Source organism: Chrysochloris asiatica, unplaced genomic scaffold (assembly GCF_000296735.1).
Source record: "Chrysochloris asiatica unplaced genomic scaffold, ChrAsi1.0 scaffold00258, whole genome shotgun sequence".
NCBI classification, from domain to species: domain Eukaryota; kingdom Metazoa; phylum Chordata; class Mammalia; order Afrosoricida; family Chrysochloridae; genus Chrysochloris; species Chrysochloris asiatica.
Window position 1 is genome coordinate 3,145,017 of NW_006408776.1, and position 13,800 is coordinate 3,158,816.

Genomic DNA, 13,800 nt, shown 5'->3' on the forward strand with positions numbered 1-13,800 from the left:
GTTTTGTTTTGTTTTTTTCTTTTTTAACTTTACAACACTGAAGTTACATTACTAGTAGAGATTACATTGACTGTATCACTGCTTTGATTGATTTTTAAAAAGATGTAAAGAGATTTTGATAGCGAATAAATCAGCATCAGCACATTTCAGAATTCCAGTTAGTCGTTCAGTCATGTGAACTATGGCTCACGAATTTCATAGTTATGTGGTGCTGCTCTAGCAGATCCCTAAAATGTGGAAGAGGTTTTGCAATTGGGAAATGGTTACAGGCTAGCAGAATTTTAAGGTGCCTAATAGTGAAAGGCTAGATTTCACAGTAGAGACTGTAGTCAGAATTATGGGAATCAAAAGTGGTTCTGATGAGGGCTTAGACGGAAGTAAGGAGAACTGCAGAGAGTGTCTTCATCATCTTAGAAAATGCATATGGTGCCAGCAACCAAATGTTGCATGAAATGTGGATGTTAAATGTGCTTTTGGCGAGGCTTTATACAGAAATGACCATGTGATTAGACAATAGAAGAAGGGTGATACTTTTTATGTAGCGGCAAAGAACTTGTTTCACTTGTGCTCAAATGTTTAGTGGAAGTAAGAACTTACAAGGGATGAAATTGGGTATTTACTTGGAGATTTCTAAGCAAAATCTTAATTGGACTGCATAGCTTCTCTTGTCACTTACAGTAAACTATGACAGGAAAGAGATGGACTTTAAAATGAACTGTGCAAAATGGAAATAAAACTGAAAGATTTGGAAAATTCTGCTGTACAAACTAAGGACACATGTCTTAGAATAGTCAACCAGGATGTGGCTCTGTGATCATTTATGATAAAGACTAAGCCTGTGACAGTTCTAACCAGTTACCACAGCTGAATCCATATCAACTTAGACTGAAGAGTGCAGAGAAAGAACAAAGGAAAGAACACACTGCCTCTTGGAATGCTCCAGGCAGGAAACAGGCCAAAGGAACTACAACCATTGTCCAAGAAAAGGAAACAACTATCCGTGGAGCAGCTTTGAGATCAGCAGACGTTTTAGAAAGAGCATGGGAGGCACAGCTGCGTCTGTTTCAAAGGGTAGGGCCATGTCCTCTGGGATTTCAAAGGGTATGGCCTCAGTCTCCTAGCTCTCAAAGGGTCCGATTCTTGCGTGTGGGGCTGTTGCTGACAGTGTTGATCAGCCTTGCCCAAGGGACGGAAGACTGGCGCTTGATGGGGCCTAGGGGGGTAAAGTTTTCAATTACATGGACTAGGAGAGGTCACCCAAAGCTAAAGGAACAGAGTTGCTGTCCTAGTAGGCCTGGAAGAAGGAGCTGAATCCCAGAGCTGAGGGCCCTCCACTCAGAATCCAGAGAACATGCGCAGCACACAGTGTGAAGGCGGGGCCAATGCCAGGTGCTCTCAGACCAGAGGGTTCGTTTCAAGCCTTGACACTAATGTAAAGTGTTCTGCTGGGATTTTAGACTTGCTTGTTATACCTTCTTTTTCTCCAATCTCTTCCATTTGTAATGGAAGTATCTACCTTGTACCAGTTCCACCACTGTATTCTAGAAAGCAATAACTTGTGTCCCAGATTTTAAAGATTCATGGATGAAGAGGAATTTTTCCTCAGTTGGAATATGCCTAGAGTCTCACCTGTATTCATTCAGAAAATGAAAATTTGGACTTGGCAACGATACAGTGGGGTTAGTGTGTTTTACATATAGCAGGGACCTGAATCCTTAGACCTACACAGTAGAATGTCTTGGACTGTCAACCTGGCTAGGCCATGATTCCCATTTTGGTGTGGTTGTCCTCTAATTTTTGATCTAATTATTCTTCATTTTAGCTTTATAAATACTAAATATATATTTTAATGAGGATACCTATTGGGTGTTTTTGAGTTACAGCATGACACCCTTGTTCAAGCTCTACCCTTAATCAAGTCACACCCTTACTCAAGTCACATCCTTGCTTGAGTCCCAACTTTTATCTTACAAGACATAAAAGGAGAGAAAAGCAAGCAAGCGAGGAAGGATGTTACCACCCACAAGAAAGAAGACACAGGGTCCCTGCACTGAGAACTTCCTAGAAACAGGGGAAGACTGATGCCAAGATACAAGGTAGTCTCCAAGGAACGTGCATGCCCTCCGATTTTGAAAGGCGACAAGGACTTTTCCCTACGGCCCGTAGAGTCTTCCCCTAGATCTGACACCTGGCTTTTGGACTTGTACCTGTTAAACTGTAAAAGCATAACTCTGTCATAGCCATCCTTTTGTGGTGTTTCTGTTATAGCAGTGCTGGAGAACTAAGCAACTGTGCTCCCTCAACTTTAGCTGGCACTTTGTCTTAGTCCATCTGAGTGCCAGCCTTATCCCTTTGGGCAGTCAAGCCCTGTGCTTTTAGCTCCTCTGCTCTGGGCAGTGGCCCCTCAATCTGACTTCTTGTTGTTAAGTACCATGGAATCGGTTCCGACTCATAGTGACCCTGCGCAGGGTTTCTGAGGCTATATATCTTTACGGGAGCAGAATCCCTCATCTTTCTCCCACAGAACAGCTGGTAGTTTCGAACTGCTGACCTTGAGGTTGGCAGCCCAACTCGTAACCACTGTGCTTACCACACTTCAAAACCAAGTTTGTAAAGATTTCACAGGGGTCTTTGAAACCCAGGAGGCTGAGGACTCATCTTGAGATCCAGGAGACCATGACCCCACCCCTTGACACCAAGATGGCCATGCTTCCCATGCTCCTTTCTGGTGGTTCTGCTGATCTCCAAGCTCTCCCAAAGCTGATCTTTTCTGTCCATGGAATTCCAGGAAACAGACTGCAGTTTTTTGTATGATTCTTTCTCTGTACCCTTAAATCTAAGCCAGTGGACTTTCTAGTGTGATAGTTGTTAGATCCATCAGCTATAGGCTTAATCTCTTTTTAAAAAAAGATTGTGTAGACACATCCTTAGGAGTCCTGGTGTTGTGCTATGGGTTACTGCACCAGACTGCAAAGCCATTTGAACTGCAAGGTCTGTGGTTCAAGCTCACCAGCTGCTCCTCAGAAACCCTATACAGGGTCGCTATGGGTCAGAACCAACTTGATGGCACTTTTCAACAACAGCTGCATCCTTGGTGAAAATTCTAAGACAAATCCCAGTTTGTACAGAATTTTTCAGATCTTATAAGTTTTGTTTTTATTTTGCACAGTTCATTTTAAAGTCCATGTCTTTCCTGTCACATTTTACTATAAATGGCAAAGAGAAGCCACATGGTCCCTTAAGGATCTTGCTTAGAAATATCCTCAGTCAGATAGCCACATTCATCCTGTACAAGTTCTACCTATCACCAAACATTTGAACGTAGTTCTAACAAGGTCGCCAACAACAGCACCTAACAACACCTGTAAATTAAAACTAAACTGATAATCCAGATTGCATGAAAATAATCCATTTAGCTCATGGTTCCTCAAAATTTTCTACTAGTGTGTCCCTAATGACCAGGGAGAGTAAATGCCTTGTACTACTGGGGCGAGGGTTACGGAAGAAGCGTGAAGAAGGCCTCCCTCCACAAGTTAGAAGCTTCTTTGACCTTGTGTTTGTAATCTAAGTTTCCACATGTTACATTTTTCTCCATAATTATTTCTTAATATAAAAGTCAAGTTTTTAATGACCATATTTACTAAGGCATCACTTTGTATTTGCAGTGTTCTTCCCATCAGAAGAGAGCCTTGAAAGCTAACTTTGTGAATACAGGAAGCTTGATTTGTCAAGGATAGATACTCATATGTACAAAGTCTTACAGGAGACTTGACTCTCTTTTGTCTCCTCTAATATTAATTGCTCTAACAGCTGGTTTTATAGAGTGAGATATAGCAAATTATATAGATGGTGAATGGGAATAAGAAAACAAGTTTGTAAGATTCAAATACTCCTTTTGGTATTGGAGAACTATTGAAAGTTGCAAGGATACTGTGCATGTACCCTGAGAAGACCCCCTTAGTGAATACCACGTGCAGTTCAGATGAAGGGGATTACCAATGTTTATAACATTTACGTAGGTTTTGAACTTAAAGTAATTATTCCAAATAAAATTTCATCTAGCACAGATACCAATGCATTTAAAAATTAATGTTGCTTGTTTGATGGAAAATGTAGATTCTTTTAAATTTTTTATATGTGATAATTCAGTAAATATGATTTTTTTGTTGTTATTTAGGAGAGAAGCCATATGAATGCCCAAACTGCAAGAAACGTTTTTCCCATTCAGGTTCCTATAGCTCTCACATAAGCAGTAAGAAGTGTATCAGCTTGATGCCTGTGAATGGGCGACCAAGAACAGGACTCAAGACATCTCAGTGTTCCTCACCATCTCTGTCAGCGTCTCCTGGCAGCCCCACACGACCACAGATACGGCAAAAGATCGAAAATAAACCTCTTCAAGAACAACTTTCTGTAAACCAAATTAAAACGGAACCTGTGGATTATGAATTCAAGCCCATAGTGGTTGCTTCAGGAATCAACTGTTCAACCCCTTTACCAAACGGGGTTTTTAGTGGTGGTGGTCCGTTACAGGCAACCACTTCACCTCAGGGGGTGGTGCAAGCTGTTGTGCTGCCAACGGTGGGCTTGGTGTCTCCCATAAGTATCAACTTAAGTGACATTCAGAATGTACTCAAAGTGGCAGTTGATGGCAGTGTCATCAGGCAAGTTTTGGAGACGAATCAAGCCAATCTTGCATCCAAAGAACAAGAAGCAATCAATGCTTCATCCATACAACCAGGTGGCCATTCTGTTATTTCAGCTATCAGTCTTCCTTTGGTTGACCAAGACGGAACAACCAAAATTATCATCAACTATAGTCTCGAACAGCCTAGCCAACTTCAAGTTGTTCCTCAGAATTTAAAAAAAGAAAATCCAGTCCCCACCAACAGTTGCAAAAGTGAAAAGCTACCAGAAGATCTTACTGTTAAGTCTGAAAAGGACAAAAGCTTTGCTGGGGGAGTGAATGATAGCACCTGCCTTCTGTGTGATGATTGCCCAGGAGATCTGAATGCACTTCCAGAATTAAAGCACTATGACCTAAAGCAGCAGCCGGCTCAGCCTCCCCAGCAGCCCCTTACGCCAGCAGCTGAGAAGCCAGAGCCTTCTGTTTCATCAGGTACTGGAGACGGCAATTTGTCTCCCAGTCAGCCGCCTTTAAAGAACCTCTTGTCTCTTCTAAAAGCGTATTATGCTTTGAATGCACAGCCAAGCGCAGAAGAGCTCTCAAAAATTGCTGATTCCGTAAACCTGCCACTGGATGTAGTAAAAAAGTGGTTTGAAAAGATGCAAGCTGGACAGATTTCAGTGCAGTCTTCTGAACCGTCATCTCCTGAACCAAGCAAAGTTACTATCCCTGCAAAGAACAATGATCAGTCTCAACCTACAAATGAAAGTGAACCCCAAGACAGCACAGAAAATCCGCAAAGTCCTCAGAAGATGACTGCATCTTCAGTGTTGCCAGTGGGACCAACCATTAATGGTTCCCAAAGTCGAACCCCGTCCCCATCACCACTAAACCTCTCCTCATCCAGAAGTACACAGGGTTACTTGTACATAGCAGAGGGTGCACAAGAAGAGCCACAGGTAGAACCTCTTGATCTTTCACTACCAAAGCAACAGGGAGAAGTGTTGGAAAGGCCGTCTATCACTAGTGTTTACCAGAACAGTGTTTATTCTATCCAGGAAGAACCCTTGAACTTGTCTTGTGCAAAAAAGGAGCCACAGAAGGACAGTTGTGTTACAGACTCAGAACCAGTTGTAAATGTAATCCCACCAAGTGCCAACCCCATAAATATTGCTATACCTACCGTCACTGCCCAGTTACCCACAATCGTGGCCATTGCTGACCAGAACAGTGTTCCATGCTTGCGAGCACTAGCTGCCAATAAGCAGACACTTTTGATCCCCCAGGTGGCTTACACATATTCAGCTACTGTCAGCCCTGCAGTTCCTGAACCGCCCTTGAAAGTGATTCAGCCAAATGGAAATCAGGTAAGAACCCCCCCACCCCAAACCTGCTGGGTAAAGTGCTACTTTGACTTACTTCCATTAATATTGTCTCATGAAATTCAGTCACCATGCAACTCAGTCAGTTGTTAAAATGATCATTTTTGAAAAGGAAACATCCATGTTTGCTTTTAATGTTTGTGGCATGTTGTCTTAAATGTTTATTAATTCAAAGGATAGTTAACAACTAAAGTGCAAATAAAGGTGTTCTACTGTGAAAATGAGTTCTAAGCCTCAGTTAAAGACTTGATTATTTGAAATGAGAAACAAAGACAAACTGAAAAATTCACAAATACATGTTTTTATAGTTATATTCCTGAAATTAGTAAATAGTTTCTACCTTGATTATGATCATTAATAAATGGAATTATGTTCCCATTCACAAGCATTTCACACCAGGAGATTTACCTATTACGTTTAATGTGCTAACACCTCTGCTTATTATAGAAGGCTTTAGTTTAAACAATCATTTTACAAAGAGCTCATCTGATGAATTTGCCAATTATTTCATGAGCTATAAGCATTAAGCAGTATTCAGTCAGGCACAACATATATATGAGAAAATATGACTGTGAATATATTTATATATATATATTCTCTGTAACTTTCCTTAAAACTCCCTGATTTTCTGCTCAACCAGTTTGGGGTTGCTATTTTTGTGCAACTGCTATAGGTCTTACTTCTCAAAGAAACCCTGATTTCTCCAAGTATCACTAACCTTTCTTTATATCCCTCCAATTTAAGTAGGTACAGCTAAAATACATTTAATATCTTGCTCAAATGTGTTATTTGCTGCTTTTTTCTTAAACATTGTTGTTGTTATGTGCCGTGGAGTCAGTTCTGACTCATAGCGACCCTGTACAGGGTTTCCGAGCCTGTAAATCTTTACGGGAGCAGAACGCCTCATCTTTATCCCGCGAAACAGCTGGTAGTTTCGAACTGCTGACCTTTTGGTTCACAGCGCAATTCGTAACCACTACGCTACCAGAGCTTAAACACAGGTACTGATTCATTTCCTGGTTTGTGTTTTCTTTTCAAACTGTTTTTACATAACCAATGGGTTCTTCTAAATTTTTAGTGTATCAGAGATTGTGCTGCCTTTGAGTAATCAAAGATTCACTTGCTTACGTTTCTTCTCATCATTTGATCACCCCAAATACAAGGAAAAGTGCCTTCAAAGTACTTTAGTCCCATTGGCTGCTCACAAATGGTTCACACCAATGGTTATCCCTGTCGTCCCTTACAAAGCCATCTGTGTGCCAAGCCTTTTCTCAAGGGGTTAGAGGCAACCAAATGGGACATCTAGAAAGGCTCAAGTCTTAGGTGACCCAGTTCCATTGCAGACTCCCCACAGGATTATTCTACCGAGAGGAGAGCCCTCCTGCACAAAACTGTCTCCCAAAACGGTCTCAATTTTCTATTCCACTGAAATTCTCATATTTAACTAGAAATTATTGCTCTTTAAAAATTCGTCTTTTCATCTTGCTCCCTAAAAAAGTGGTACACCACACTTCTGTTTTGCTTTGATTTTGTTGCCGTTCTGTTTTTTTAAAAGAAGACCTTGAAGGTTAGTTCCTAGAACTCTGTAGTTCTGCATAATGGAATTTAAAGATAACCTTTAATAGGTAGAATCTTAATTTTTGCTTACTGAAACCCAGAATGAAAAAAAAAAAAACGTCAATGATGCAGTTAGGAACCAGTGACTATTTAAGAAAACTCTTAGTCTAAACTTTCTGCAAATTGCTTATTATTCTTACTCCACATTTCCTGTTGTTTTTGGTACCCATTCTTTTTGATAACATGTTACTGCAGCGGTTGTACCTGTATTCTCCCAACCTCACCAGTGAAGTATGTCTGCTTTGACGAGGAATCCTGGTGTGGCGCTGCTGGGCTAATGCCTCAGACTGCAAAGCTGTTTGAACTGCAAGATTGGCGGTTCAAGCTCACCAGCTGCTCCTTGGAAACCCTATAGAGGGTCGCTATGGGTTGGAACCGACTCAGTGGCACTTCACAACAGCAACATGCTTACTTGGCAAAGTCGTTGGAAGTATAAATTAAAGCATTTCTGTAACCCACACTTTTATTGATACTTCATGTCTTGTCTTTCACTTTTAAATGAACTTGCCTTGCTTCCATTTTCCTTCAGGATGAAAGGCAAGACACTAGCTCGGAAGGAGTATCAAATGTGGAGGATCAGAATGATTCTGATTCCACGCCTCCCAAAAAGAAAATGCGCAAGACAGAAAATGGGATGTATGCCTGTGATCTCTGTGATAAGATATTCCAAAAGAGTAGCTCATTACTAAGACATAAGTATGAACACACAGGTATGTTGATAAACACGAACACACTGTTGGTAGTCTGATAACGATGTGCTGATGGAAAGGAAAAGTTCCTAGAATGGTAACTTGTTTGCTTTCTGTTTCTTGGTCTTGCCACTTTCACCTGGCTTCTACCTAGTATTTCAAAGTTTAGTTGGGAATTTTTATTTTTATTTTCTGATTTTGTTGCTCCTTGTATTCCTCTCATGACTAATTCCTTTAAGCTAGCATAGCGGCTATTCTACCTACCATTATTTCTAGTGGTGTGAGTACAAAATTATCTGCACTTTGGCTGTAGAATTTGTTTTAATCAATTTTCAGAAAAGACAGATGCATCATTTTTTGACATAATCTCCTTGCTTTTCAATACACTTGTCCATCTGTCAACAAGCTTTCGTAGTCCCTTTTTCAGAAATGTTTTAGGCTGTGCTGTGAGTTATCTCTACGTCTTCATCAGAGGTGAAGCTTTGCCCTTGAAGGGCTCCTTTCAGGGGCCGATACAGGTGGAAAGGCCAGTGAAGAAGCAAGGTCAGGACTGTAGGGAGGATGCTTTAATATCTCAAAGAGAAATTTTTGCAGAGTGTCAACAGTGTGGTCAGAGGTGTGAGGATGTGCATTGTCTTGCAAGATCACACCGCCCTTGAATAGCAGTCCTCTGTTTAATCCAAAATTTAGGCTTCAGCTCTTCATTGAGTGTCTCACTGTAAGGAGCACTGTTGATTGTTGAACTTTCTGCTGATCGTGTTCCAGTACTGGCCCTTGAGAATCAAAGCTTTTTAAGCATCAGTTTTCCAGGTGATGATTGACTTCCAAACTTCTTGTCTTCAAGTATCAGTCCAAATTTTATTTGCAGAGGTCCAAATGCTTCTGTTTATGCTCTTCCATAAGTTGTTTCGGTACCTATCTCGCAAAAATTTTTCCAAACTCAAGTCTGTCATGGATTACTACTTAGGCAAAGCCATGGCTGATTTGTAAATGATTTACCACACAATCTCCTGTCACTGGTCTATTCTACAGAGTCACTTCACATGCATGCGCAATATGTATTTTAATATTACCGGAGTGCGGATAATTTTTTACTCGGCCTCATATATTCTTTACAATTCACACATATGTTCTAACTGTTACGGAGTAAATCACGAGGTTTATTCCATACTAATAAAAACATACCACCCAAAACAGGGGCACCGGCTGAAGCGAGCCAGGCAGGATCTGCCTTAATAGAAGAGAGGATTGCTTCATAAAGAGTAGAGATTGAATTCGATAATTCTTAGAGCCTTTCCAGCTCTGAGAGTCTGTAATTCTTCCACAGATTTCTTCCCACTGGCTCAGGGACGGGCAGATACGGCCCACAGGCCAGGTGTGGGCCTCCACCCATTTTTGTAGGGCCTATGAGTTAAGAGTGCTTTTTACATTCTTAAATGATTGGGGAAAAAAAGAAGAAAAATATTTATGACCATGGAAATTAAATGAAAGTCAAATGTCTGTCAATGGCTGTTTTCCTACAGTGACAGAATTGAGTAGATGGGACTTTCAAAGCCAAAAATACTGATTCTCCGGCCCTCCAAAGAAAGCACTGCTGACTCCTAGCCTTCCTGACTCTCCATCCAGTGGTGTCACTGCTCCCACTGTGGCTGACTGCAGGCTTGCAGAGTGAGATCAGAGAGGCATGCAGGATTGATGAAGACTTTTCCAGTAGTCCCCACAAGCCCATAAAAAGTGGCTCCAGAACACCACTGCTTCTGTAGAACCTGGCTATCTTAGTCTTTTAGGAGCTCTGGTAACGTAGTGGTTATGAATCGGGCTGTGAACCACAAGGTCAGCAGCTTGAAACTACCAGCATTTCCGCGGGAGAAAGAGGAAGCTTTCTGCTCCTGTAAAGATTTACAGCCTTGGAAACCCTGTACGAGGGTTTTTCTCCCTCCTTTAATCTGTAGATATATACGTGCAGTGACATTTGCGGGATTCTTGGAGTTAAAACTTACATTGGAGAAGAGAAAGGCACATGTCTCAAAATAAGCCCCTTTTGAAACATCCCTCAAACATAGATCTGAGCAAAATTAGATCTTTTTCTTCCTTGGACTAGAGTTAAATTAATGTGTCTCTGAAGGGATGTTCTTCCCCCTGAAATGAGCAAAAGCATGTCTGCATTTGTTCGTGTTAATTGCTTGGTTGTACCAAAATGGTGGATCCTGATTTTGGTCAAGTTGCTGTGGGTTTCTTGAATGCCACTGCATTCTCAGTCGGGGTGATGATGCCCTCAAGGGGCAAAAAAATTGTTCTTAGACATTACACAAGTTTGTGGTTCTCCCAAGAGTCACAGTATATCAACATTCAAGGGGCTTCAAAAAGTTCATGGGAAACTAGAATGAAAAGATAATGGAATTTTTCTAAAAACTTTGTAAAGCTCCCATCATAAGCAGTCTGTGGAGTCAGTTCTGACTCTAAGCAACCCTGTACAGGATTTCTGAGGCTGTAAATCTTTATAGGAGCGGAAAGCCTCATCTTTCTCCCAGAATAGCTGCTGGTTTCGAACTGCCAACCTTGAGATTAGCAGCCCGATTCGTAACCACTATGCTACCAGAGCTCCTTAAGCAGTATATGACACGTTAAAATTTTGATTCTAAAAATGTCTAAAAAAGGCTACTAGAAAGGGGAGTTTTTGTTAGGTGTTGTCAAGTGTGATCTGGTTCAAAGCGGCCCAGTGTACAATGGAATGAAACGCCATGGGGTCCCACTCCACCAGACGGGAGAGGGAACAATGAAAAGCCAAGTTGAGGCATACTTCTCGAAGCCTTCCTGACCCCCCTGTAATCACTGCCTGGATCGCCGCTGAGTTTCAGTTTGTCTCTTTTCTTCCTGTAGTCAGCATACCTGTGTTTGTGGCATTTCAGTTCCATGCAGCTCCGCCCTTGTCGTCAGTAAACAAGACCATAAATGTAACTTTCTCATCTAGATGGCACTGTTTTTCAAAGACCACTGATTATATTGTGTAAAAGTTTGTAGATGGGAAGCTTGGGAGTTTAAAAAAATAAAAATGAGACGACAACCTTAGCCATTCCACAACTGGAAGCACCCTAAAAGCCTTATTTGTAAGGATATAGAAATCTGCCACCCTTTGGTCTCATGGCTGTGTTCTTGTTTGCAGGTAAAAGACCTCATGAGTGTGGAATCTGTAAAAAGGCCTTTAAACATAAACATCATTTGATTGAACACATGCGGTTGCATTCTGGAGAAAAGCCCTATCAATGTGACAAGTGTGGAAAGCGCTTCTCACACTCTGGGTCATACTCTCAGCACATGAATCACCGCTACTCCTACTGCAAGAGAGAAGCCGAGGAGCGAGATGGCGCCGCGGAACAGGAAGAGGCAGGAGCCGAGGTCCTCACAGATGAGCACGGCGGTGCCAGGGCATCTCCCTCACAGGCCGACTCGGATGACAGAGAAAGTTTGACAAGGGAAGAGGATGAAGACAGCGAAAAAGATGAAGATGAGGAAGAGGATAAAGAGATGGAAGATCTGCAGGAAGGAAAAGAATGTGAGAAACCACACGGAGGAGACGAGGAAGACGACGAGGAAGAGGAGGAGGTGGAGGAAGAGGTGGAAGAGGCAGAGAACGAGGGAGAAGGCGCAAAACCGGAAAGTCCAATGAAGGATGACAGAGCTGTAAATCAAGCAAGCAGCATAGAACAAAAAGTCAATGAGAATAGTGAACAAGTGTCTGAAGAAAAAACAAATGAAGCCTAATGTTTTTCTAGAAGGAAAATAAATTTTAATTGGTAATGAAGTTTGTTCTATATAATACATGCTTTTCATGGAAACACAGTAGCCTGTATACTGTGCTTTCTGTTCACTACTGTGTAAAGTAAAAGTAAAAACAAAAAAAGTACAAAAAAAAAAACAAAAAACAAAAAAAACCCACAAAAGAAAAAAAAAAAAGAAATCCAGGTGTGCCTGAACCTCAGACCTAGTAATTTTTCATGCAGTTTTCAAAGTTAGGAACAAGTTTGTAACATGAAGCAGATTAGAAAACTTTAGTGACTCAGAAAGCAAAGATGCCACAGGAAACTGATTAATTGAGATAAGCATCTGGCATGGTTTCATTTTATCAGTATTAATTATTCTTTTGTTGGTTTATTCTTGAGCTGTACAATTGGGAGAAATTTTATAATTTTTTATTGGTAAACATATGCTAAATCCGCTTCAGTATTTTATTAATGTGTTGTTTTTTTAATGTGAGAACTTCTGCACTACAAAATTCCCTTCACAGAGAAGTATAATACAGTTCCAAACCGTGCTAACTACCTTTCATAAATTCAGTCTAGAAGGTAGTCATTTCTAATGTTTAGATGTCATAGTGGAACATACTACCATTTCAAGTGTCTCGGTAGCCTTAAGAAAGCAGCAGATAGACGAACTGATGAAGTTTCTTACTCACGTGGATTAAAATGTAGTTCAGACAACTGTCATTGAGTTCTGATTGCAGGGACTACCAGTGTTAATTCTGGTGAGGACAGCAGTGTCGTCAGAATCAGTGTTCGTAATTGTGTTTGAGTATGTGGTAACATATGAAGGATATGATATGAAGCTTTCTATCTCCTTTGGCCTTAAGCAAGACCTATGTGCTGTAAGTGCCATTTATCAGTATTTTCAAAGCTCTACCCTACCTTTAGGAGCCATGGTGGTGCCATTATGAAAGCGCTCAGCTGCTAACCAAAAGGTCGGCAGTTGGAACCCATCCACCGCTCCCCGGGAGAAAGATGTGGCCATCTGCTCCCGTCAAGCTCCCGGGGGCAGTTCTACTCTGCCCTACAGGGTCACTGAGAGTCAGAATCAACTCGACAACCATGGGGTTGGGGTGCGGAACCCGCCTTTGTTCAATGTGTGGCCTACAATAACTAGCATTTGTTGATTTGTTTGTTGTATCAAAATCCTAAAATAAAACAGTGAAAACCACTGACTCTGTCAGAGAAACGGAAACACGGGGGCATTCCACCCTTCCATTCCTCAGTACTCATTTTGTGTTCATTGACTTTTAGAATTTCTCTACAGAAACGAAAGGGAAACTTTCTAATCTGCTTTCTCCATGTGCTTGCATTTCCAACATGGACATGTCATTGTTATTTGGCTCATAACTGTTTCCAAATGTTAGTTATTATGGACCCAATTTATTAACCACATTAGCTGACTTTTACCTATCAGTATTATTTTATTTCTTTTAGTTTATAGATCTGTGCAACCATTTTTGTACTGTATGTCTTCAAACCTGGCAGTATTAATACCCTTCTTACTGACATATGTACTTTTAGTTTTAGAAAACTTTTATATTTATGTGTCTTATTTTTATATTTCTTTATTTATTACACAGTGTAGTGTATAATACTGTAGTTTGTATTAATACAATAATATATTTTAGTATGAAAATTTGGAAAGTTGATAAGATTTAAAGTAGAGATGCAATCGGTTCTCT

The 13,800-nt window shown here is 40.9% G+C and overlaps 1 protein-coding gene across 5 annotated transcripts in view; it reads left to right on the forward strand.

Moving 5' to 3' along the window:
• ZEB1 (zinc finger E-box binding homeobox 1) overlaps positions 1–12,619 on the forward strand; it is a 259,272-nt gene extending 246,653 nt beyond the window's left edge. For 2 of the 5 annotated variants that reach the window (XM_006874030.1, XM_006874031.1), the window contains exons 6-8: positions 4,178–5,994; positions 8,156–8,336; positions 11,479–12,201. In XM_006874030.1, the coding sequence (XP_006874092.1) occupies positions 4,178–5,994; positions 8,156–8,336; positions 11,479–12,077 (2,597 nt within the window). In that variant the 3' untranslated portion in view covers positions 12,078–12,201. Of the gene's footprint in view, positions 1–4,177; positions 5,995–8,155; positions 8,337–11,478 lie in introns of all 5 variants that reach the window. The other 3 variants (XM_006874032.1, XM_006874029.1, XM_006874028.1) reach the window with 3 other exon arrangements.
• The last annotated feature ends 1,181 nt before the right edge of the window (positions 12,620–13,800 follow it).